The sequence below is a fragment of the Leptodactylus fuscus genome, chromosome 2, assembly GCF_031893055.1.
Source record: "Leptodactylus fuscus isolate aLepFus1 chromosome 2, aLepFus1.hap2, whole genome shotgun sequence".
In the NCBI taxonomy this organism is placed as follows: Eukaryota; Metazoa; Chordata; class Amphibia; order Anura; family Leptodactylidae; genus Leptodactylus; species Leptodactylus fuscus.
In genome coordinates this window covers 180,564,236-180,587,989 of record NC_134266.1, presented here as the reverse complement: position 1 = coordinate 180,587,989, position 23,754 = coordinate 180,564,236, and the positions used below count along the sequence as shown (strand labels likewise).

General features: G+C 38.3%; 1 protein-coding gene across 1 annotated transcript in view; it reads left to right on the top strand.

Moving 5' to 3' along the window:
- MCF2L (MCF.2 cell line derived transforming sequence like) overlaps positions 1–23,754 on the top strand; it is a 194,133-nt gene that overhangs the window by 151,291 nt on the left and 19,088 nt on the right. The window contains exons 5-19 of the mRNA XM_075265272.1: positions 6,808–6,898; positions 9,990–10,109; positions 12,732–12,848; positions 14,082–14,231; positions 14,536–14,660; positions 15,697–15,811; positions 16,053–16,172; positions 16,920–17,111; positions 18,161–18,352; positions 18,447–18,606; positions 18,792–18,868; positions 19,859–19,929; positions 20,190–20,256; positions 21,300–21,415; positions 22,567–22,636. Of these exons, the coding sequence (XP_075121373.1) occupies positions 6,808–6,898; positions 9,990–10,109; positions 12,732–12,848; positions 14,082–14,231; positions 14,536–14,660; positions 15,697–15,811; positions 16,053–16,172; positions 16,920–17,111; positions 18,161–18,352; positions 18,447–18,606; positions 18,792–18,868; positions 19,859–19,929; positions 20,190–20,256; positions 21,300–21,415; positions 22,567–22,636 (1,783 nt within the window). The remainder of the gene's footprint in view (positions 1–6,807; positions 6,899–9,989; positions 10,110–12,731; positions 12,849–14,081; positions 14,232–14,535; positions 14,661–15,696; positions 15,812–16,052; positions 16,173–16,919; positions 17,112–18,160; positions 18,353–18,446; positions 18,607–18,791; positions 18,869–19,858; positions 19,930–20,189; positions 20,257–21,299; positions 21,416–22,566; positions 22,637–23,754) is intronic.

Here is a 23,754-nt window from a genome sequence, read left to right as displayed (position 1 = left end):
GGAAGCTGCAGAACATAAATTCATATAATATACACCTATAACACAACCAGAGGCATATAAAATAAAGACTGTATAAAGAGTGACACTCTGGGATGCTGTACATGTACCTTCTGCTTTAAATGTCTAGTTATGAGAAGGCCATGTTAGGCCTTATTCAAGGATCTGATCTTTTCACGGACAACATACATATCCATGAGTTTCAATGTATTTATTCAAACACCTGTTTGATTGATTTATTTATTTATTTTTTTTCATAAGTATGAAGATCAATACAAATCTATGGGACCGTGAAGAAAAACAGATGGTATTTGTTTGTCATCTGTTTTTCACGGACCTAGAGACATTGAAAACTACAGGAAATGTTAAAAGAAAAAAAAAAAGTTGATCTGTTTTTCATGCATGTATAAAATGGACAACCATGTACAGAACACAACCCACAAATAAGCTGGACAGAGAATGAATTCATATAGCGAAGTACTCATGACTGTTAAAATGCTGCCCTCCTGTGGTCAAGCAAGGGTAGGGCCTTAGGGAAAATTCTATAGTGTAATATTTGTTCAGTTCTTCAGCATATTTTAACTCGGATATATTTATTACTGGAGAAGGTAGTTTTCATATGCTATTTCTGCTGTTACTGATTTCTAGAGCAGTATGATTCAGGGATGAAAAGGGATCCATCACCCAATGTAATCCACTGTGTAGTTTTGGTGTAATCGACTGCAATGAGCATCTGATCTCTGGGGCTGCTGGTTTTCCACTGATCTGATTTTGGTGACCTATCCTAAGAAGGGGACATATCTAAAGCCTGGACATTTCCTTTAAGGAAGTCCCATTGTTCCTGGGAACTATGTTTGTTCAATACTGGGCTGATACATTGACTCACATTAGTACCAGAGACCCAAAGTATTTGGTCTCAGTAGTAAGCGCTCATATGTATGGTAAGAACATCCAGACTCCATGCAGATGTCCACACGCATATCCACAGCTAGAAGGCACAACGTCTAATGACTGAGCTGCTCTGTATATTGGCTTGATATTAAACTGTTTTTCTGAGATATTGATGACCTATCCATAGTATCTTACTGGTGAGTGTCTGACACCTCATCCCTACAGAAGAGCTTCTTGAAGCAGCATCATGTTCATTCATAATGTGGCCTCTTTGCAGCTCATTCCCATTTATGTGAGTGGGCTGGGTTGCACTACTGGGTACAGCCCATAAGCAGTGGACAGTGCTGTGCTTTGCATTCAGTGAAGAGGCCAAAGCACTCACCTAAACACTTTAGTCTCTTCAAACATCTGACCTGTGGGGGTCCCGGGAACTGGATCCTGACCAGACACTGACCTATCCTTAGGATACTTAAGGTCATTAATCTGTAAGGCGCTGTGGAATATGTTAGCTCTATACAAGCACTAGTAATAAATAAAGAAGTGTTTTTCAATTTCTGGTGCCTGCGTGAGTGTTATAGTCTGTATATTTCCTATATGTCCCTGCCTCAGCACTGAATAACATTTTTGGTGTATTCTAGTAGTATATGAGTAGGATATATGATGACTGTGATTATTATTGGAGATGTAAGTGTGTACGTATACTAAAATGCCCACACTGCGTTTGTGTAAAGTGGCATTGAAAGGGTATGTGAGCGGTGGCTTGGGCTGCAGCAGTGTGTCATGATGTATAATGGAGTGTCCCTTTGAATTCTCGCTGCAGGCATTCTAGTCTTCCACTTGTTGAGATCACATGTGACAGCTCTTGCTGCAGAGAGACAATATCCCCAGCAACTCTGGAAGCGAAGACTTTAATAGAAACATTACCCTGCAGGGACCAGACCACTAGAATCCAGTCACAGAATCTTTATTTTTGGTAGCCATTGGACATTAGGACTAGTTTCATCATTTCAATTGTTGTGCCTTTACAGCAGCTCTGTAGACCAGCAAATATATTGTCAAGGCCTGTTTATTGTCATTTGCTCATAGATACCGGTACATTGCAATTGGTGTTGTTGGGGTTTCATACAGTTACGGGCCATTAGGATAGGATTAACAGAAATACAAGGATGTTAGCAATGAGTGTACCATCTTTGTCATAATTCACCTGTAAGGCCCAGTAATGAATATTGGTGCATATAGGCCAGTATGGATGTTGTCTATAATAATATTAGCACTGCAGTGGATGGGAGATATGTCTACCCATTGAAAAGAGAGTACTATGGAGATTAGGATTCGAGTTGAAAGATCACCAGACACAAAAGATCAACCATATCATTATTATAGATCTTGAGAATGCGCCACTGACCAATGTACATTTATATTTGTGTATTACCTGTAATGAAGCACTGAAAATAAAGATTTGTTGCATATGTGTAATATGGAGCTCCAGTGCCTACGTGCAATAACTGTAACAGACCCCCACTTACCTTGTGCTATCTATGATACTAGTGTCCATTTATGTTGCGGAGAGTCCTTTGGGGCTGCTCAAGCTCTGGGGTCATGGTGGCAATTACTTTGTCTGCATCCCCTATAGCTACATCCCTGATTTGTGGCTTTATTTACTGGTGACTGGCATGGAATTTATTTTTCCAGGATTATTTCTGCTTATTGTTTGTCCTTATACACGGAGAACCATTTGCTTAACAGTATTGTGGTACTCCTAGTCTCAGCAGAGGTAATGTTCTTATGGTTACTGAAATCGTTTACATGATATTCTTTTGAGAATAGTAGAAGCTATTAAGGGTACATTGACTATTTTATGTAGGCTTCCCTCCCTTAACTGCTTCAGTGTTTTTATTCGGGTGAGACCTCTTAAGTTCCATAATAGTGTTTTCAACTGCATTACACAACTTCTTTCTATAGTTACCTAAACTTGAGCTATTGCTTTGCAATTAAAAGGCTCATCTATTCCTTCTACAAGTTTGACCCATCCATCAGCATGTTGCAACAGAAACCTAGTTTCATCCGACAAGGTGATGTTTTTTTTTCCTCTAGCTTTGCAGTTATCCAATTTTTCACTGTTGCCCACTGAAGTTACAACTTTCTGTATTTAAAGGGGCTCTATCACTGGGAAAAGTCATTTTTATCTAAACACATGCTTGCATAGGCTTTAGAAAGTCTATTCCACACTTACCTTTTGTATGTAGATTGCCTCAGTGGTTTCTGAATAAGTCCGTTTTTATCCATATGCTAATGAGCTTCCAGCCAGCTCAGGAAGTTCCCAGCAGCCTCCTCTCTCCTATTATCTTCTACCGTGTTTTCCCCGAAAGTATGACACCCCCTGAAAGTAAGGCATGCGGGGGTTTCAGTTGAATTGCCTAATATAAGGCATCCCGCCAGAAAAAAAAGGCATGCCCGGCAGTGGTGTGCGGGGTTTCGGGGGCGGGGCTCAGCGGATCTTTCGTGGGCGGGGTTTAGCAAGCTCCACTTCACTGACACAGCAGCCGTGCTCTGTGTGCACAGCAAAGCCGGCTGCTGCCTCTGCTATTGTAGGATGAGCTCTCCCAGCTCATCCCAGAGGCAGAGACAGCAGCTGCCATACAGAAGAGGCAGCAGCCGGCTTTCCTGTGCACACCGAGCACAGAGCACGGCTGCTGTGTCAGTGAAGTGGAGCTTGCAAAGCTCCGATAAGCCCCGCCCCCCCGAAGCCTATCTAAGCCCCGCTCACCACTTCCAGGACGAAGAGCAGCACCAGCGCTGCTAGGAAGAAGGGAAAGGGTAATTATGATACCTTCTCCCCCTCCCCTACACTACCTACAACCGGCAGTCATGCTGACACTCCACTAAGGAAGTGCCGGCATGACTGCCGGTTGTAATAAGGCACCCCCCGAAAATAAGACAGGTCCTATATTTAGAGTGACAATTTAATATAAGACACTGTCTTATTTTCGGGGAAACACGGTATGTGTGAAGCAAACAGGAGGCTGAGTCATCATCATCAGCAGCAGCAGCAGTCTCCCATAGAAAACAATAGGAGAGGTGTGCACGATCTATCGTGCACCAGTCTAATTAGCATATGAATAAAAACTGACTTATTCAGGAACCACAGAGGCAATCTATATGCTAAAGGTAGGTGTGGAATAGACTTTCTAAAGGTTATGCAAAGGTGTGATTAGTTAAAAATGACTTTTCCTAGTGATAGAGCCCCTTTAACAACAGAATGAGGCACAGTCAAGGGTTCTTGACTGGCTGAAGCCAGTATTTTAGAAACACCAACTTAGTGAGATTTCTTCATGGGAAAAAAGAGAGCACAATATCAGTAGTGTCGCATGTATGTGGTGCTAACTATAGGATTCTCCAACCCAGTAACATCAATGAAAGCGCAACCGTGACAAAGCACTTGTTTGTAGATGCAATTCTGGAATCCAGTTTATTCATTGGTATTGTTACATATCTTGAAGCATATAGGTAAATTGATTTTACATCATACAATAAGCCACAGGCCACAGCCACTTGACACCACTTCAAAAAGTCTCCACATAAACTTTAACAGATCTGGTTTGAGAAAGGTCAATGATAACCAAAACATCACCGATTATCTCTCAGATCTGGAAAGATCATTGAAGACTTTTATATTTGGTTGCTGTGGTTTATTGTATGTTGTATAATCATGTTACCTATATGCTTCAAGGTACATAACAATACCACTGAATAAACTGGATTTCTGAATTGCACCAACAAATTAGTGTGTGATTTCTCTTCCATTGATGCTGCTGTTGGACAACCCTACCATGAGCACCACGTACATGAGTGTGTGCAATACTGCTAATCTTTTTCTTTCCTTAGACAGCAGTGTCACTAACCTGTCATGTGTTAAGGAACTATTTTGTTTTTCCTTATTCACAGCATTGTTGGTATAGTATTGATATTGTTGCTTGAGAAAACCCTACAGTTTCTGAAATGCTGTATTCAGCTAGTCAAGTACCATTGACCGTGCCTCATTCTAAGTCACACAGATGACTCAATTCTAATGTGCATTTCACACCAAAAATTATCCATGGAAACTTGCTCACTTTGTTCTATGCAGCACTCCAGGGTCACGTGTCTAATTTCTATACATCAGAGCGACAATTGGTCATGCACAGGTGTCTCTAATAAAGTAGCCATTCACTGTATTAATGTAGTATTACCACACACTGGTATGCAGATGAAATGAATAAGCAACTTTATTTTGCTATTTCTTCCTAAGTGGGTGCCACTTTTTCAGTAGCTCTAATACCCTGTGTGCCCTAATAAAGTAGAAGTATAGGGGATGAATTCAGTGGAACAAACCTTTTAATGTTGTTAATTTATTGACCACTGAAATATATTTATTTTTCTTGTAGAAAAGAGCTGCTTCCATTGTCAACCATACTGATTCTCTTATAAGCTTTCATGAGATAGATAGAATTTTTTTTCTTTTTTTTTTTCAAACTGGTCATCCACACCAATAAGGATCCCTTTTGGGCAGTGGGTCATTGTAAGAGAATCTCCATAATTCTCACGGTGCTTGAAGGAATCTGTACAGTGTAAAAATGATGGGTAGGTAGGACCTTAATGAATGACATGGACAAATTGCCACTTTTTTGTACTCGTTGGCCACTGCTACGTTTAGACTCCTTGTGTAACTGGGTAAGAACAGGAGACTGGGTCCAGCCATATGGCAACTATTGAAGGTCTCGGCGGGGTCTAAAACTAATCATCCAGTGGACAAATGAGAAATGCTATTGAGGTATTGATTTTCTGAAATTTCCCCATTGTGGGACTATTAAAGGAATATCTTATCTTATCTTTCAGTAAGGGAAGATATTGCATAGGTATTTTCCCCTGCTACTTACTGTATAAGATAACTCACTATAGCATTCTACCTGGGACATATCTCCTAGACTCCTTGTTGGTAGATTTTACTTGGGATTATTGGTGCTATTTTTTTCCCCCCAAATCAAAGCATCAGGTGATTGTTCATTTTAAGTTGTGGTCTCTTACTAGGTAGGATAGTCCATCAAATGGATACTAATGTAATGTATTCCCCATTAACCCCTTCTTGTATTTAGGCGTTAAAACAAATCCCCAAATAATAACCGGCACTCACATAGTGTGCTGGTTATTAGCTATTCTTGTCAGTCTTTAAGCTTTTGCCTTTTCATTCTTGCAAGCTGCTGCGATTGGCCCCAACCCCCAGTCAGATGCTGGCACTGCACAATTTCCCAGCTCCTGAATCCACGAATGGAAGCAGCTAGCTATATGTCCATTTATACTCTGTATCTAGAGCATATGCAGCTAAACAGAGCAGAAAGGAGAAAAAACAAAGGTCATTTCACCCGGCAGCAATGATGGGGCTTTTCATCAGAGATGAGCATCTCCTTGCTAACCAAATGTGTTACGCTGCGGTGACTAAGGAGGAAGCACTAGCATGTAAATAGATTGACGGCTGCTTAAACAAGGTGGAATCTGAGGAGCTGGCTGCTGGATTGTGTGGCCTGTTTAATCAATGCAGCTGTATGGATATGCAACACTGGCTTTTAAGGATGAAAGGTGGCTCTTCTGTAAGACTATTTGCCGCTGCAGTCAGGAGAAAATTTAAAAGCTTGCAGGCTGCAGCAGATTGAGCCAAGATGGAATAACCGACATTACATGGGTCGCATGACACCTCTTATGTGGACCCTGTATGGGAAGGTGACATTGATTCTGGGCAACACTGTATGCTTGCTTTTCATTTTAAATATCTGGTTTGGCTAAGTGAAGAAAGGGTTAAAAAACTGCACCATAGTGAGGAGGCAGCATCTGCACGTGGAATAATAATAACTGCAGCTTCTCCCTGTTCCTGTTTTTGCACCTTAGTTTTCAAGATGCCGGAATTGGCTTCATTTTAGTTATCGACAGAAGACTGGACAAATGGACGTCTGTAAAAGCATCGATACTGAGGATTGCAGTAAGTCTATTTTTTTTTTAGCAAATGTCCACATTGTTGTCCTTTTTGTAGGGCATCGTATGACATCTAAGTTTCCCATACTGTATGTATCTGAATATAGTCACAATCGGGTACTGACATTATACAGTTCCTACAGTATGGTGTCATCATTCTGAAGTCTTAGAGGCCGGCAGTGCTGTAACACCCATGTGGTGTCCTATTCATGCAAATCAAAATGACTTTTCATCTATTTTGGGCATGATTTCTTTAAAAACAAGGATCTAGAAGATACATCGTTACAAGGGGCCACACGGTGGCTCAGTGGTTAGCACTGCAGCCTTGCAGCGCTGGAGTCCTGGTGTTCAAATCCCGCCAAGGGCATAAAACCATCTGCAAGGAGTTTGTATGTTCTCCCCGTGTTTGCATGGATTTCCATCCCATATTCCAAAAAAAAGACATACTGATAGGGAAAAATGTACATTGTGACCTCTATGTGGGGCTCACAAACTACATTAAAAAAAAAAAGATACATCGTTACATGAAATAAGAAGGAATAAAAAGTCAGAGCGACTTAAGTGGAGCAGGATAGCAGTAAAATAAGAACTATATTCATTATTAAATTTTGTCATCTGTTAATATTATAGTACTTGCTAAAATATTTATTGCTAGAACCATCCATTACTGTAGAAACTAACAAAGATTCTCAGGCCTACAGAATTGTAGTCTATGTATCTGCCATTGATGATCTGCCATAGCTCTGTGCTGTATGTGCAGAATACATACATTATCTGCAACACCTTATACATATATTCTGATACTTATACTAAAAATAGATTGTAACAGCATCAAGTAAAAAGGGAATACAGATTCCCACAAAATGCACGGCAGTACACAGTCTCCAGCATCGGGGTCCCATAAACAAAAAAAAATTCACTCCACCTGTATCTTACAAAAAAAAATTATGGAAATCCTTTAATAGAAGTAGCTGACACCACAGGTCGATATGGGTGCATATGTGGTGTCAGCTACCTCTATTAAAGGATTTCCAGCATTTTTTTTTTATTATTATTATTATTTTTCCAAGATGCTGGCAGAGTGGATTTTTTTTTTGTACTTCTGTTCTGATGCTGTTTATCATATGAGAAATAATAATATATTGGATCAATAGAAAATAATGGGGCAACGCTAAACACTACTAAAATATAGAGTAGGTTCATCTGATGGGAATATTTCACCATAGACACCTGGCTTGAAATTGATGTAGTCATCTAAAAATCTAGAGGCTCTGAGGCCTGGAGATCATCTAGCTTATAGTCGGGCTACTCACTCGACAGGTTGAATTTTTCCTGTGTGATCCTGGGGATGAAATCAGCCGTGCCGGTGTCCAGTTGATGCCTCGCCTTAATTTAAATAATATGCACATACAGCTGTGAGAGTTAGACTGACAGCTTGTAATATCCATCTAATATCTGTGACCAGATTAACAGTGTCTCTGCTTTAGACAACTCTTAATTGTTAGTATAGTATGTTGGCAAATCATATAGTGAACCCCTAAAGGCCACACCACCGATCGGCTCATGTACAAGTGTCCTATTTCCTTGCAGCACTACCAGTGAGGAGTTTAAGTTATGCTTGTACATTATAAGATAGGACTTTCAGAGAAAGTGTTGTTCTTTGTAGCTACACTCTACTTTGACAAGTGACCTTGAGGATCCTGATCTAGACCCTTTTCCATTAACTCAGAATTTTAGCAATAGAGCACTATATGAGGGTGTTTTTCTAATCTGGACAATCCCTTTAAGGTGCCTCCTCCCATTTATTCAAGCTGTGACAGAATAATGTTCCATAGCAGCCCACATACAGTATAATGTCCCATATCGACCCTCCATGCAGTATAATGTCCTAAAGCAGCCCTCTATGTAGTATAATGTCTCAAAGTGTCCCCCATACAGTATTATGTCCCATTGTGGTCCCTTCACACAGTTCAATGACCCCCTACATTAATAAAATGGAAACAAATCCCACATACATGTGGATTTTCTAACAATTTCATAAATTTTGGGAGTTCTCTAAATGCCCACCTCTCATGTGTACATATAATTCAAAATAATTGGGGATAAAATTTATATCTTTAATTAGAAAACATTAAAAGGTCATAGTAGAAGGATTGTTACCAACAGACAAAGAAATGGGGTCCCAGACCCACAGAGCATCCGAGCATAGCAGGGTAATTGTTAACGTGAAATGGATATAGTCACCTGTACAATAAAGTATATAATAAAAAAGTAACGGCAATGTACACATAAAATGATATCAAGGTGAGTATATAAGTAGAAAATATAGTGGACTCCAAAATCTGTATAACAGTATATACAAGTCACAAAATTGTATACTGTTATATAACATAGGTGGTCAAATACACATGGTCATAAGTGCCTGTGGACACAAGTACCTATAATAGTAGTGGTAAATAAATAATGATGACAATAAGGAGGGTTCCTCTAGTATAGGCACACCTAGAAACCACAAGTCATAGTACGATGTGAAGAAAGACTAAATACCACAATTAGCAGATGGGAACACATACCCATGATTGAATGTATCTAGGATGCCCAGTGGGACATGAACTGTCCCCAACGCACGTTTTGGCGAATGTGCCTTCTTCTGGGGGTGGCCCACCTTTCATGTGTACATATAATTCTGTTGACTTATTACTACCACTAAGTGAAACTCAATGAAAACCGCTCTGGTTCTATATAAACTTTTATGGGAAGCAGAAATCTCCAGAAATCTGAGGTATGGTACAACTTCATGTGACAGGCTGCGAGCTCCTCTCTAGTCATATAAATACTAACCTATAGACCAAGTTAGATCCCGCTCCGTGTTAAAATAAACATGCATGTACAAACAACCAAGTCACATACGCATGTGAAAAAAAAAAAATAAAAAATAGTGTTCAGCTATTTCATGTAAATGACCAGCTTTTCATGACTTTAGCCATGTGTTTTTAATGTAGTTAGAGATGCTGTTTTTTTAAGCCAAAGAAAAACTGCATCAAAAATGGCGTTTATAATTCCATCATTATGAGTCTATACAATCTTCCATCTTGCAGGCATCATTCCCAGGGAATCTACAGCTTGTTATTGTGTTGCGGCCATCAGGATTATTTCAGCGAGCTTTATCAGACATTGCATTCAAATTCAACAAAGATGACTTTAAAATGAAGGTACCGGTAAGTGACAAGTACAAGAGGACTTTTCTAGTGCATATTAATAGGATTTTCAGGACATATTAATTGATATTTATTTAATTTCTTGATTTAGGTCACATGTTGCAGAAAAGCAGTGTTTTTTGCTGCAGATTTTGTGTTTTTTGTTTGTTTTTGTTTTTTTTACCAAAGCGAAGAGTGGTTTTTAAATTTAAAATGTAAAGGTAGAACTAATACCTCTGCTATATTCAACCCTGCCCTGACTCAATTGACTCAATTTTTTTTTTAAAAAAAGTAACAGAACAGTGATTCTCCAAAGAGCAGGAATTTACAGTAAAACCATACACTCCATTGGGTGTCTGTCTACACTCACCCCAATGTAAAAAAACAAACAAAAACGTGATGAAAGATTTCTTATGTCATGTTTCTTACTTTTCTGATGAAAGGAAAAGTCGAACACACAGGACTTTTTCTTCCATTACAAAAGTAAACAAACATAACAGAAGATATCATCCATCATGTTTTTTTACATTATTGTCAATGGGAACGCACATAGACTCAGTCTGTGACCATTACTCTGTCACAGTTAATGTCGTCCTATGATAGATGACAGCAACAGACGTTAACAATGACAGTGTGAATGCAGTCTATTTTTTTTTTTTTATATAGTTATTTGTGCCCCTGTATCATAGATAGATAGATGTGTGTACTGTAATGTTACAGACTTACTATAGCAATAAAATATGTGTAAATCCAGTGTTTTGTCATAGTTGTTTATACAAATGTGGCACTAGGGTGCGTTCACATGTGTGTCTTTTAATCCACTCTTCTAGTCCATCGCAGGAACAGAAGAACAGATTAAAAAATCAAGACAGTTCATCCATAATGGTGTCAGTTGGGTATCTGTTATTTCATCACTGAGATTGCCAGGAATTTTTCGTACACAATTTCAAACATAACTCTGTGCCAAACAGACACTGATGTAGATGTGACCATACCCTTAGGTATAGTGTGATTTGACAGGCATGAGCACCTCTATTTGCTCAAGAGCTGAATTTTCAGCAAAATGTATTTCAAAGATTATACGCTATGCAGTGTATATTAAGGTTCATATAGTGACTAGGTTGCTGAAGTGTGGTAAACCTGTATAGTGAGAAGCACAATATTACCTAAACCCTATAGAATACCTACTACATAATGAGCAGGAGGTGATTACCAGGTCACATTTCATATTTTAAAGACAACACTTTGAATATTGTATTAAGAACTATTAAATGAGAAACCTAATGGGCCTCTAACATGAAACAACCCTTGTCAGAAAGTCTTATAAATGTTATGGTATAGCAATGGGTGATAAATAATAGCAAACAGATAGAAGGGCTATTATTTTCATGGACAACTCAGAAAAATATCAAAACACCAGCATGGATCCCATTTAATTATAATGAAATTTAAAACTTATATTTTAATATATATCATGTAAAAACAAGATCACGAGTACAAAAATAAATTAAATCAAATGTCCAGTTGGCACCATCAAGAATTCCAAGGTTTGAACACGTAGGGTTAAACAGTGGAATTGACCCTAACTGTGACCCTTACAAATCGGAATCCAAAACTCCTGCCCTGACTATATAGTATCAAATCAGCTCCGCTGCTAAGCTCACCTATAATATCCCCTGGGTTTATTGGGTTGAACTAGGTTGGAGTGGAGAAACAATAATGGGGAATCTATCAGAAAAATTTGTAGTGCTGCCCTTGTCAAGGTGAGAGTTCTGGGTTGTAAGGACCATAGTTAGGGTCAACTCCCTTCCCTGTGCAGGTTGTCCTCCTTTAGTTTATATATGCTTTGTATTAAAGCCCAAGTTTTTTATAGCAGTGAGTGGGACAAGCCTGTTTACTGTAATCTGGCATAAGTACCTTCAATTTTTCAGCAGAACTGATGTCATCAGGCTGTATAAAACATGAGTCAGCAAGAACATGTACTGTAGAAATACTATGAAGCCTATTTAACCAAGTTTGGCACGATACTGATAGATCTGACTCACGATGGTCTTCCAAATTAGATACAGTAAAAGCCTTTATGGGAAAAAAATCCACTACTAGTATCACATGTATTTCAGGCCACTGTCGGATGCTGTGCCTGTGATTCCCAACCTTATTACTGAAGGGGAACCCCTAGGAGCAGGCTGAAATAATATTCCCTCTCTGCAGTATAAGTGGCAGCTCTTGTTTCTATGTGTGGGGGGCCTCTGATTAGGGCTCGAGGATCCCCATAGTTTCCAGAAGTTTAATTTGGAAACACTGCTATGTACTTCAGCATTATACAGGCAAGTTACCATATGTTGCCAGGCCACTTGTATCTTATGACATTAACATCATACAATTTTCTGGGCTATTTATTATCAGTAATTCTACTTTATTTGTCTGTAGAGATTGCTTTATATTGTTTTTTATGCACTTGTAACCATGGGGAGGCTGAAATGGCAAACCCATCAGTAAGCGCAAATATACTGCACCATATTGAAGCAACAATTGTAAATATGCAGTGTACAGAAAGTTTCTGCCAGATGGTTAAAATACATTTGTCAAATAATGTACAACCTTTCAGTATTCTTCTAAGTGCATTTCCCATCTATATTTTAGATCATAATGCTGAATTCAGCAGCAGAATTACAGAACTATATTGACAAGTCACAATTGACAGAAGACCTTGGTGGCACATTGCATTATTGCCATAAAAACTGGCTATCCCATCGCACAGTAAGTCTTTTTAATATTTCCTCTACTAGTATTGTATACAATGTTCACAGACCAATCCCCAGCAATGGATACAGATGTATAGCTTGAAGACTTGTACAGGTTTGATTGTCACCTGTGCCCCTCTATATCTACACCACTGACTTCATAAATGACCACTAATGGCAGTCAATAATATACATTTGTCTGTTTCTATATATTCATGCAGTATGTAGATTATTATAGAGAACTTATCACTAATATTCGTGTCACCCAATTGTGTTATGTTTCTCCCACAATGTAGTCATAACCACAGCATTCTAGTTGGGCAAATATCAACCAGCAAACGCCCTCTCACGTTTGTTCCAGCAGAAATCGGGTGTTGACTTAATCACATTCACATTCAGTCCGCATTAGTTATTATTGGAATCTCTCACTTGTAGAAATGTCCCTTATTGACTGTATAACATGGTTATCACTTCAATCCCCAATGTGACTCACGAGCAGCGGAACACTATTGTCTATAGTCTATCCTGCACTACACTATAGTCTATCCTGCAAGAAGTGACTTTACTTTTTGCATAGGCCAAAGAAATTGTGACATGACATTGTACTGTTTGACTCGGTCTCTATAGTTCCAAAAAGGCGGCTCAGCATATAGAGAAAGAGAGGAACATTACAGGCAAACCTACTGACGTAGCATGGCCGCACACTACACTGAGGTAGATCAGAAACACTAGCTGTATGTCAGATGATGGCACAGAGTTGTCTCAAAGTAACGTCACTGGAACGTGAACTGGCAATGTGCAGTGCACTCATTCCTATTTATAGAGTGGTTGTCCTGCTGTAGCCCATACAGGGTCATACTGCAGTGTCAGCAGCACTGCTCCCAACCGGCACAAATGTTCTGCCTCTCTCTGAATGCGTCAAAGGAGAAATGGGATCTCAACACTAAGTGCATGGATACAATTGCTTTAACCATTTCACAGATACATCAATAGCATACAATGCACAGCTCAAGTAAAGCTCATTAAATTAGTACGACATAACACATAAAAGTATCATCAAGACTAGGGACCTCCATAGCAAAGTTGCCCAGATAAACATCACGCTATCCCTTGAAAGGGAAATACACACTGTAAGGTTGGTTCTACCTTCTTACAACTTGACTACTTTGCAATGCTATATTAGACATGTTTAATGTTTCTGAAGTATATGGTATATTCTTGCACTGATTTCAACTAACTTTTCCCATAGGCTATAGAAAGTTTTGCCCTGATGGTTAAACAGACAGCACAGACTCTACAGTCCTTTGGCACAGAATTAGCTGAGACAGAGTTGCCTAATGATGTGACTACCACCAGTTCTCTCTTAGCTGTGCACACAGAGAAGAAGGATAAAATGAAGGTTAGTCATCCATTATTCATTTTACCTTTATACGTGTTTATACCCATATATGTAAGTACATGTAAAGGCTTCAGACATCTCAGTATAAAGTCATCTCAGTAGAAAGTGGAACAACTTAGTAAAATCCATTGAGTTACGAAACTCCATGCATATATAATTATTCAAGTCAGTGTAACTTTATCGAACCTTAGATGTATTTCTTTGTGTCAAGTGATTTATATGTGTTTTTAACTTCATACTGATATTTTCCCATGTTACCATAACCCATATTAATCCAATAGTTGTCCATGTTTATTTGATGCAGGATGATCTGAGATTGGCATTAAAGCAGGGAAATGATATCTTGGAACGGATCAGACAACCTATTAGAGAGGACCCAGAATACAGGTTGAACCAGGACCAACAGGATAACCAAACAACAGTAGAGAGGTGTGAACATTCAGAATTGTGTGCCCCTTGTTTTTAAAACCATCATGTCATGTTATAATTCATAGGTGTATTTTACAGTGTAGTTGTTGCATTACCTTGCAGAGAAATTTTTGCCGTTTTTGTAAATTCAGTATATCCCATTCAAATACATCGATATTTTTTATAAAAACAAACTGGACATTCTTGTAAAGATGAAGTAATTTTATGGTATGAGTTGATATGTGAAGTGTTGGTGGGGAGTTGGATACTACGAGAAGTTCTTAATAATAAAGTCTTTAATCTTATATCACTGTTTCATTTAAAGGGGTTGGGCAGGAATTTAGTTTGATATCTTTATCTGGTCCCCCACAAAGATCATCTGTTTGGTTGGGTGTTCAGTCCCCCATACTATGCAGTGTACAGAGGCAGAAGCAAATAGCTGCAATCATTAAAGCAGCCTGATCACAGTTTAGAGATTTTACTTAACCTGTTAAAAAGGCCCATTTTAAGGATGCTGTGCCACATAAGAAGATAGTATTTTATAAATGGCATATAGCCCAGTTACAAGAAAAAGTAAGAGAATCCTATGGAATGACTTTTATTTCATAACATGTAGCATGATTGGTATCTCCATCACAATTATAGACCAGGACAACCTAACATAATATGTGGATGTTTCCTCAAAGTCCAAAAATAAAACACATAAACAATACATATGTTTGTGTGTTATTACTTAGGTTATATTTATCTCTAATGTGACCTAAATTCAGTCCACATTTGACTAGTAAGGAATGCTGGAATACAATTCATTCCCCCTACAGAACTTTTTTCTTTTCACTGTAGATAGGGGCCTAGTTGCAGATTTTGACCTATAGATGCAGAAATACAATTATTTCTTGTACTTACTTTTTCTTTTACTGTAGATAGGGACCTGGTGACAGATTATGACTTGGGGCCCAACAACTTCATGTTGTATTTAAGGACATTAGTGATTTCTTATGTTTGTACACCTCATATCTTTGCAATAGGGAGGTCACTCATCTTATTCTTATTGCAGACTTAATATTCAACTAAATGAAACAGAAACAGCATTCGATGAGTTTTGGACAAAGCATCAACTAAAGCTTGAACAGTGCTTACAATTGCGTCATTTTGAGACAAAGTTTCGAGAGGTGAGGGCACATAACTGGAATGCAAATTTCTCTGTGTATAAGGCCCAAAGTGTAAGAAGTTTGAAAACCTAAAAAAATAACAAAAAAATGAGTTGTTCCTGTCCTTCAAAGCCATGGTGGATATATTTATTTAATAAACTGATATCTATTGTCTAATATCGCCAATTTGTTTTCCATAGAAATTGGTAGTATATGCCCTATAAAGTATTTTGTGTAACTTTATTTCACTTTTTCTACCTAGATCAAAGCAGCACTGGACAGTATTTATGAAAGGTTGTCGATCTTTAAGGATGTAGGGAACAGTTGCTCCCATGTGGAACACATTCTGAAGGATCTTTGCACTTTTGAGGAAAAGGCCCAGGTGAGCTTTATTATCTTCAGTGATATTTACAGCACAAGTGCACAGCCATATTACAAGAGCCACATTACAGGAGCCATAATACAGCTTCCATAAAGGAGAATGAACCCTCTAAAGTAGCCCAAATGGCTCTGAAACAGAGACACCTTTAAGCTACCTATAAACAGAGACCTACAGAGATTTATTTTCTATTGGATTTCTTAAGTAGTCAATGGAACAAAAATTGTGGCCTATTCCAAAAAGCATTGATTCAATGGGGGAATATCTCCATATATACAAAGTCTACCATAGCCTGTAGATCAGTACATGAAGGCTGTGTAACTCATTGTTATGGGATTCATGTAGTCAATATAAACTGTATTATTCCTGAGTCCTTATTGTTATTTATGTCTGTTTTAATCTATTCACAATTCACAGTTGTATTCCATTTGTTGCCATAATATTGAAAGACTACAGTTGTAGCAAAAATTGCAGCATTTTTTTTTGCTTTGGTTTTGCAAACGTTCCTGACAAATAAATGGATAATTGACAACTGAATGCAGTTTTATGAATATATTCCCCAGGATATTCATTGAAAGCTTTTTGTCTTATCAAGCTTAGATGCTGTCTTTTATGTTTCTTCTCCGTGTATATCTTAATGTGAAACAATTTTACTAAATGTTTTGTACTTTTCTAGCTATTCCAGTCTGTAAAAATAAATAAAAAATCTGCAAAAGATAAGTGTTTGGGGTTTTTTTTCCCCCCCATTAGGAATCTATTCAGACTGCACAGGTCCTGGCAAGAGAGGGTGACCATCTCATTCTAAGTAACCACTATGCTGTGGACTCCATCCTTCCAAAGTGTAATGAGCTTCATCATCTATGTGGTGACATCAGTAGTCATATCCAGGAAAGGCGAGAGCTACTTCACAAATCTCTAGATCTTCATAGGCGTCTAGAGAAGGTTAGTGTACTTTTTATAGGCAGTGTATAAAATAATCAGTGTTTATCGCAGCTAGTGGTGCTTTATAATGTGTTTTTATATTTTCTTTTTCTTTGCCCCAATTTATAGGCCTTTCACTGTTAAAGTCCCTTCCTTGCTGCTGTTCTTCATTTAAAGATTTTTTTATTGTTTTATGTGAATAAAATAATTTGAATAAATGTTGTTATTAATGAAAGATTTAATTTGCAATATAATGTAAAAAGGAAATGGGCGTATCATAGGCAAATAAGGATGAGCTGAATGGCAATGTAGAACAACATATGTAAGAACTTAGTTATCAAGAATGGAGGTGCTAATGTCAGGCCCATCGTTGTTTTATAGAACAAGTGGTGACACACTTATTAAGGATGCTGAAATGTAGTCAACAGACAAAGGCAACACCAACCACACTGGGACAATAAGAAGGATAAGGTGTGAGGAAAAGAAATCATTAAAAAAAAAAGGGGCAGATAGAGTGAAATTGTTCCAGGCAGTTTCTAGGACAAAAGGAAAATACACAAGATTAATGTCATGCCAGGGCTATATATTTAAAGAAGACATATGGAGGTGGACATAGTCAATACAAGGTTGTCAAATCGTAGGGAATTTGTAATGCCTATTAAGTAATATGCTGGACAATATGCTGTTCATTAAGGTGAGACCTGTCTATTAGATTTAACTACCTATAGGGATGCTGTTCTCTCTTTCCATCAATGGGCATTAGTTTGGCCACCAGTAGCAGGAATACAAGGATACAAAGTCAAGGCTGGGTTTTCCTGGTATAGGAGTGCAACCCGGCAATGATGGTGTTACAGAGATTATGGATTATATTGTAAATTTTAAATGATAGTCTGCCAGTTCTCATATGTGGCATGTCTCACACATGAGTGCAGAATCTTAAATAAGGAGGAGGATAACCAGGCATATTCTGCTTAGAGTTCTAATCCTCTCACAGTTCTGGATGACTGGAACATGTACGGTACTAATATAAGTCCATGTGTTTTATACGTTTTTATCTGTATATTTTCCAGACCATGGAGTGGTGTGATGAGGGAATATACTTACTGGCTTCTCAACCCGTGGACAAGTTCCAATCCCAGGATGGAGCAGAATCCGCACTGCAAGAGATTGAAAAGTTTTTTGAGAGTGGCACAGAGAATTCTATAAAAGATTTGCCTAGTGTTCTAGCCCAGTTTGAAGAAATTCTCACTCTGGAACTACAGGCAAGTTCTCAATATTTAATTTCTTTAAGCAGAATCTATTATTTTGTAAAATCTGATAAAAAAAATTTAATTTCATTTAATTTTGGAACAATAGGAACATATTCAAAAAGTGTTCCAGAAGCAGCAAAGTATGCAAGAGATGTTTGAGAAGCGGAAAGGAAGTTTGCGTAAGCTGGCAGCGAAACAAACGCGGCCTGTGCAGCCTGTAGCTCCAAGGCCAGAAGCATATACCAAGTCCCCTAGTTCTTCTCCAGGTGAATTGTAATGGTCAATGCAGACATGTAATACTAAACATCACTCTATACATCACAGTTTCTTCTTCAAATGGTGCAATTTATAACAAGTTATAGATTTATGAAATATGTGTAATATATGCAACAAGAGTAAACTATAGTGTGCCACCCAAAATAATTACACTAGAGTTCTCTCCCACCTCTAGTTCTTCAGAGGGCGTCTGAACACAGAAGTAGTGCAGAAAGTGCTCTTCAAAGAAGAATGAACTATCGCAGAGGCAAGGTACGAGTTATTTTGATTTAAGGAGAACCTCTCACTTTACCTGACGTACATTTTAGTAAATAATTGTATTCCCGATAAAATAAGAATTCTGGAGTATCTTAGGGCCTTGCCCTGTACCACTCCTATTAGGAATTTCTGAATACGGTGACAGATGGGTGTTACGAGTTGCCAATGTATTCTTACAAAGTAATACATTGTCCAATCAGTGCTATAGAGGCAACGCCCTATGGACAAGGGTAATGCTAACATCTAAGAGGATTTACCAAGGAATAGCACAACACAGCATCTACTGTACAAGCAAGGTTGTCTTTAATGTATGTGTGTGGCCTTGCGGGTTGTAAAAACAAGTCACTAACCAATCTATTGAACAACGTTTGATTTTCTGGTAGTATTTGTGTCATTAATACTTTATAAACAAATTGTAGCTCTATTATGGGAAATCCTGCGTGTCCTAATTCTTTCCCTTGCTTCTCTATTGAGAGCTGTTTTATGCCTCTCATTTTTTACAATGAAACGATTATATCTCGGCAATTGTAAAACGTAGAAACTTCTGGTGTCGTATGAAATAGGACATGCTCTTCTTTCATAGCCAATAATGTGCATTTGCAAAAAAAAAAAAAAATTCCAATCCCGACTGTATTTTCAACCATTGATATCTCTGGAAACACGATAGTTAGAACTTCATGATGAGAATATCCTCTCTTATGGAACACCAGGAGCAAGTTTCTCCATTTTTTCCCTTCTGTCCAAGCAAAAGGCTGTACGTCGTACACAATCATAAGGGTACAGATTCCAATAGAAAGGTAAAGTAAAGAATAAAGAAATGCAGGGTTTCACGGGAATGAGCAAAAATTGTTAATAAAGGATATTACAAAATGTATTAATGACACTGAAGCCAGAAAATCTAAAGGCATCTAAAAGTTTAGATATGCTTTAACTGAGGCTTTGATGAGAATTTCTTTGCAGAACTGTATTGAATTTATTTTGTAGAGTGAAGTAGATGGTCCAGTTAGGAGTTCTTCTGTGATGGAGGATGAAGAAAATTTAGCAGTACTAAGAAGGTATTCAATATATAGTATTGTGCTAAATAATAGATGACTGTAACCCTAGTATTTCAATTATACTGTTTGGATTCATTTATAGACCACTAAATAAGTTACCCAAACTATTAGTCCCTGTGAAAAATCTGTGGTTAATGGTGAGATGTTTAAATGTACCAGATAACAGATCAAAATACCCTTATTAGTATATAGTGTTAGGGATATATCGTGTTTGTACACTTTACAGAAAGAGCTTGTAATTTATTTTCTTTTTTTCCAAGGCATGTTATGAATGAACTCATAGAGACAGAAAGAGTATATGTGGAAGAGCTTCTATCTGTCCTTGAGGTATGCTTCATCACATATTCTGTGTACCAGTATTGAGCTTGTCAATTATCTTTTACAAATTATCTTTACTGCATTCAACCAGTATATTCCACAAGATTTACTCAAAAACCAAATCATAAACAATTAAAGTCTTAGCTTTGTCTAGGCGTTGACTAAACAGAAAATAGTTCCTGACTTCTTGGACAAGGCTGAGTCTACTTTAGGGCAGTCAAACAGTCACAATGTAAATAGTAATGCACTTGGCTCAAGCCCTGAGTCCTGCTTATCCAAAACTGTAGGGGGGTTAAAGGAGCACTAAACTCAGAATGCAAACAATTTATCTCCCTCTCACCCTCTAATGCTGGTGCACGTGAACAAGTGGGGGAGGGGTAGGAAATAGGCTGCAAATTTTTTATCAATATAGTGTGTGGCTAATTTCTTCAATGGAATCTCCTAAGCAAATGACAGTATTAAAAGAAAATTGCTTAGTATACCAGTGTCTTGTCATTATCAGTGGACCTTTTGGGACAGATTTATTAAGACTGGAGTTTTGTACTGACATTGAATGTGGCTTGTAACCCCTTCTTCCCCATGCAGCAAACTTATTACAGTAAGTATTATGTATTACAGTACATAATACTGTGTGCAGGGGCCACTATGGGGCATAATAGTACGTGCAAGAATGCAGGATGGGGGGACAAGGCCAAAGGTTCACCACGGGGTCCTGCCATTCCTAGTTGTTATTCCTATGCCACTGCTTACATAGTAGAAGAAATCATCTGAAGCTTGACTAATTCCAGCAGAATAAATGTAAAATGTAAATGTAAAATAGTAGCAGTAACTGAATTGTACAAAAAACCTAGCCTGTATGCTCTGTTTCCTGTGAAATTTTATGGCACTGATGCTCTGACATATCCCTACCATAGAGAAAGCGTAACATTTCCCTGCAGCTCACATGTGAGTGGTTGTTTTCCTTTTAGTCATCAGTTTGTCTTTAGATTTCACAATTATGTTTTTAGACATGATGATTTTACCTAACGTTTTCCTTGTTATATTGTCTATAGGGATATGCTGCTGAGATGGAGAACCCCTTAGTAACACATCTCCTCTCTCCAGCTCTCCTTAACAAAAAGGATGTGTTGTTTGGAAATATGGAAGAAATCTACCACTTTCATAACAGGTGGGTTCTTTGGCTTACAGTTCATAAATGGTCATAATGATATATTATATTATATTATGGACTGTTTTGTAGTTGCAGTGCCATTTGAATAGTGTAGTATTATCAGCTACATAATCATAGATAACCAAAGTTAAGAAGAACCCATGTGTTCTGTGATGTGTCCAAATATTGTACAAACACTGGAGCAGATCTATTAGAAGTGTCCAAAAGTAAAATCGTTGTTGCCCTTAGCAACCATTCATTGTGCAACTATTATTTCCTTAAAGGGTCGCCCATCAGCAGCAAATTCATTATAAAACTAATCCCAGTACCTTGCAGAAGTGAATCTAAAGTTTCCAAATATGCTTATGATATCCTTGGAGTCCCACGTTTGTGTAAATCGCTGTTTTATTCATATCGAAAAGAAAACAAAGTGCTTTGAGTGTGTCTTTGCTTGCCTGGGTTTTGGTCTCAGTTCTAGATTAAAGGGAAAGTACTTTTACAATTATTTGCATATGGATAAAGCAGCAATTTAAATAAAAATGGGTCTCCGCGTTAAAATAATGGGCATTTTTAAAGACTGAAGAATAACTTTTACAAGGTATGGGGCTATAATCACTTTACTGCTCAAAGACTCAGTTTAAGCGCCTCCTACAGGCAGCAAAAACAGTATAATGTATAAGAAAAAAAATCCATGGCATATTACAGTACCAAAAAAGTGACCGCCACATGCTGTAAAAAGGATTGACCTGTTGTACGGATTATAAATCTGAAGCATGCCAGTTTATCCCACAGGATCACCACTTGCATTGCATAGAGTGAACTGGCAAAATCAACAAATTCAGCAAAGAAACATTTTTTGCCTCTTTGAAATCTGTTGCGCTGTCTAAGAGGATAAACTGAGGGACTTAGTCTTATGTCATAAGAAGAAGAGACAGAAAAGAGAAAAACAAATGATGTGGTTCATGATGAGCTTGGACACAGCAAAAGGAAGAGAAAAGGGATAGCAGGGAAGACAGACAGATGATGAAGAGCTATTAAAATACTGAAGATTTCTTAGTTTTATTTTGTAATATACCATTTTCTGATATACCTTTAATGTGTGTGATAGGCCACAATTTAACAGATATACTAATGACATTTTTGTCTGTATTGATGTATGTTTTCTTTAGAATATTCTTGAGAGAGTTGGAGAACTACACTGACTATCCTGAGCTAGTAGGAAGATGCTTTTTAGAAAGGGTACGTATTCCAATAGTATACCAATAAACATTTATTACTGCTTTATTATTATTCCCAGTTGGACTGTCAGGTACACCCTTCTGACAATGAAGAGCTATCGGAAATGGCACTGATATCTCCGGCACCAAGGCACATAATGGGAAAGCTGACAGTGCACTGAATTCTGCGCACTGTCTGCTTTCTAGCGGTATATAAAACCGCATGTGCCTGAGGACATGAAAGATCCTCTTTAAGCGGCTTCTGTTTTTTGCGTCCCAAAGCATACCTGAAGAACAGAGACCCAAACACTAATGTGAACCTAACGCATGTCATGTTCATAAGAACAATAGGTTTATGTGTTATCAAAGGAAAACATTTAATAGTGGTAACGGTCGTGGTTGCAAGGACTGCAACCAGGCCCAGAGGGGTATGGGGTCTTCAGCCAGCTTGAAATGGCCGGGGCCCCGGACCACCATGTTAGTGGTCGGGAAAAGCTTTGTTCTCTGACCGCTGTACATTTTGCTCCTTTCGATTAAATGCCAGCTCATAGGATGTGTATAAAAATTTAAAAAAAAATACTTATATACCCTCCTGTCCTGGGCTCAGTATCCACTCTGGGGCTCTTCTTGAGGTCCCACAAGCAGTCACATGGGGTGAACCTGCATAATAACATCATCACGCCCCACGTGACTGTTGAAGCGCAAGACCTCAGTCAGAAGATAGAAGAGTATTCCGCAGACCACAGGATGGAATACGGAAGCCCCGGAGAGGTGAGGTAAGGCGAGTATGTGTTTGTTATTTGGCCTGGGCCTTTACTTATTATACTCTGGGGTCTGAGGTGGGGGTTTGCACTGTGAGCGTGTAATATTGTGTGGAGTCCACTATGGAGCACGTAATATTGTCCCAGTATTGTATACATGCCTGGTGCTGCGCTGCTCAATCACCGTATTCTTGATAACTGCAGTTGTGGGTATTAAAGCTGTATCCCTTTCAAGTATCTGAGCTATCACTTCAGTGCCCATAATCGCCACTATCAAGAATTCGATCTAGGAAGGGGATAGGGGGCCCCAGACAAAAATTTGCAACCGGGCCCACAATACATCAGTTACACTACTGCTTGACAACACAAGTCTTTGAAA